This window comes from Amaranthus tricolor, chromosome 12, assembly GCF_026212465.1.
Source record: "Amaranthus tricolor cultivar Red isolate AtriRed21 chromosome 12, ASM2621246v1, whole genome shotgun sequence".
Lineage (NCBI taxonomy): Eukaryota > Viridiplantae > Streptophyta > Magnoliopsida > Caryophyllales > Amaranthaceae > Amaranthus > Amaranthus tricolor.
Genome location: NC_080058.1, coordinates 10,357,292 through 10,360,064, shown reverse-complemented (window position 1 = coordinate 10,360,064; position 2,773 = coordinate 10,357,292). Strand labels below are relative to the sequence as shown.

The 2,773-nt window shown below is 41.0% G+C and overlaps 1 protein-coding gene across 1 annotated transcript; it reads left to right on the top strand.

Moving 5' to 3' along the window:
* The first annotated feature begins 756 nt into the window (after nucleotides 1-756).
* LOC130828553 (uncharacterized) lies at nucleotides 757-2,342 on the top strand. The gene is made up of 5 exons (XM_057694520.1): nucleotides 757-1,006; nucleotides 1,063-1,229; nucleotides 1,350-1,933; nucleotides 2,036-2,231; nucleotides 2,274-2,342. Exons 1-5 carry the CDS (start codon nucleotides 757-759, stop codon nucleotides 2,340-2,342), a joined length of 1,266 nt encoding a protein of 421 aa, XP_057550503.1.
* The last annotated feature ends 431 nt before the right edge of the window (nucleotides 2,343-2,773 follow it).

Genomic DNA, 2,773 nt, shown 5'->3' with positions numbered 1-2,773 from the left:
CCATAACGTTTCATCTTCAGGTACTACAAGTGTCTCTTGCACTTCCTCATTTCATTACCGAAACAGTTTGACGCTGTCTGTGGGGAAGTGCTATAAATACATAACCCGAACAAAAATCCATGGCTCCCAAGAAGAATCCTACACAAACCGTTACCGTGCATAGTATAGATACAAATACTTTAGCGGGTCAGGTGAACAATCAAGCCGTGACTCGCCAAGATCTAGACATATTGGCACAAAACCTCACAAATGCCTTCACTGAACAAATCCACGCCATTGTAAGTGCTAGTAACACTGTCCCTCAGCAGCAGGTATTGGCCGACATGGCAAATCAGATAAAGAATCTTGAGGAAAGGATAGAGCCAAGAGCAAAAGTCCAATGATAGGGAATAAAAAATCTCTCGTTCCAACAAAAGGAACAAAAGAAGAAGGGAAAGATTAGAACTCCGCAAAAGTCTGAGTAAAAGTAACTGCGAAGAACAAGGTGAGTCTAAATTAAAGACTCAAGACGCCAAGAAAAACTTGGATAAAAAGAAAGCCATCCAATCACAAAGTGTCCAATCTTTTATGGACAAGAAGCGAAACGAGAGAAAGATGTCGCGACTTTCTGGGTCTAGCTGCCCAATTAGCCCCATCAGGCCTCCATGGGATGATTTTAGCCGAGGTGACCCGCAAGAGGCCCTTATGTTGCTGAATTCCCCATTGTCCGCCTAGATATTAGCTGCTCCTAATCCAACCAAGATTAAAGTCCCTAACATGACTCCATTTGATGGAACGAAGTGTCCAGAAGAGCATGTCGTGGCATACAAGAATTTCATGTTGTTGTATACAACAAACTCGGCCTTACTGTGTAAGTTCTTCCCTACTACTCTTAGTGGCATTGCTTTCATCTGGTACACATCGCTTCTAGTTGGAAGCATTCACACCTTTGCCCAACTGGAGGCTAAGTTTGTAAGTCATTTTGTAGCATCCAAGAGACAAGAGACGTCTAACTTCCATTTTCTGAGTATCACACAAAAGAAGGGGATTTTGTCTCCACTTACCTTCAAAAATTTCATAAAGCTGTTCTAGAAGTGACATACTTGGAAGAATCAGTTGCCCTAAACGCCTTGATAAATGGAATGCGGACTCCTAAATTGAAGTTTCAGTTAGTTGAGAGTCAAGTGAAGACGTATGCGGAGGTGATGGGACAATGCCAAAACTGTGTAATCGTCTATGATATATGTCAGGCACATGATTCCAAGAAGCGGAAGCATGATAAGCAGGATCAGGGGCATAATCATTCATCAATAACTCGAGACCAAGATTATCCATCATGTAGGGAAAGAGGCTACCCTCCTCATAATTAGGGTCCTCCTAGATCAAGACACGTTTATGTCACGGAAGAAGAACAACGGACAAGGAATCTGAGAGACGAGGGAAATGATCCCCGGTTTAATAAAAATAGAAGAGACATCTTCTACGCCATCTGGGATGAATTCCCGGAACTGCCACCTACTACCACCCCTTCCAATCGCCGTAATTATAACTTGTGGTGTGACTATCACAAAGAACATGGACATACTTTGTCACAATGCCGCCAACTCAAAAGAATCTTGCATCAACTTGCCTTGGAAGGGAAACTGAAAAGGTTCTTGAATCGGAAGGAGTATGGCTCTCGTAGTGACAATGAGAAAAGGCCATACCGTTCGAGGCATAAATCTCCCAGAGATGAAGAAAGGAAAGATAATTCCAATGATACCCGCGGCATCATTAACATGATAGTAGGAGGTTTCTCTAAAGACTACCTAACTTTTAAATCTGCAAAAGATAGTGTCCATACTTTACTCAAGGGGCCCCCTAAATCAACTACGAGAGGCCCTGTGATGAATGTTGATGCTACTATCTCCAAGCCTTTACATCAACCTCATCCTGATCCATTAGTTATCCGTTGGTAGTAACTATTAAGATAGGCCAAATAAAAGTTAGACGAGTGCTCATTAATATTGGAAGCACAACTGATCTCATCACCATGAATTGCCTTAAATAAATGAAGTTTGAGGAAAAACATCTACTTACTATTGAAAAACCCCTCATTGGCTTTGGAGGTAACCGAATTTTACCCCTGGGAACAATCATACTTCCAGTCTGTGTTGGAGAATTGCAAAACGATGCAGATTCGCTTCACCGTGGACGACCTTAACTTTTCCTATAATGCTATCATGGGACTTCCTCTCATCAATAAGTTAAAGGCAATTATCTCTCCATATCAACTCTTGCTATAATTTGAGCAGGATGATGGAAAGGTGGAAATCCTAAAGGGGATCAAAAGGCAGCTCGTCAATGCCTTATCAACTCATTAAAGTATGACGGTGCTCCTGCAGTATCTTAAAAGATTCAAAAGGGGAGAAGTTGCAATGTTTATGAAAGGGATAACATCTGAAGAAATACTTCATTCGATCACCAGTTATAAGGGATCATTATGATTTCCGAATTGTTAATGTTTCATTCGAATATCCGCATCATCATGATGTTTCATTTCTTGATTAGTTTTTTGTTTATTTACTAAGTGAAATCATTAATTTTCCGAATTATCTATGCTAGACCTGATCAAACATCGGGCCGGGTCGGAAAAATAGCCCATTGATGCGGGCCGGGCCGAAGTGCGGGCCTAAAAGTTCCTGCCCAAACCCGTAATATGCGGGCTTGTAGGCTTTTTTGCGGGCCTATGTTATATATTATTTATACATGATTAAAATATTGATAAGAATAAATTTTTGTGTTAATTTTCAAA

What these genes read in the sequence shown, in the direction of transcription:
- LOC130828553 (XM_057694520.1), top strand. Translation starts at nt 757, where the DNA reads ATGACTCCATTTGATGGAACGAAGTGTCCAGAAGAGCATGTCGTGGCA. An exon ending in GTCTAACTTCCATTTTCTGA is followed by an intron (nt 1,007 to 1,062) that starts GTATCACACAAA and finishes AATTTCATAAAG; the next exon opens with CTGTTCTAGAAGTGACATAC. An exon ending in TCGTCTATGATATATGTCAG is followed by an intron (nt 1,230 to 1,349) that starts GCACATGATTCC and finishes CCTCATAATTAG; the next exon opens with GGTCCTCCTAGATCAAGACA.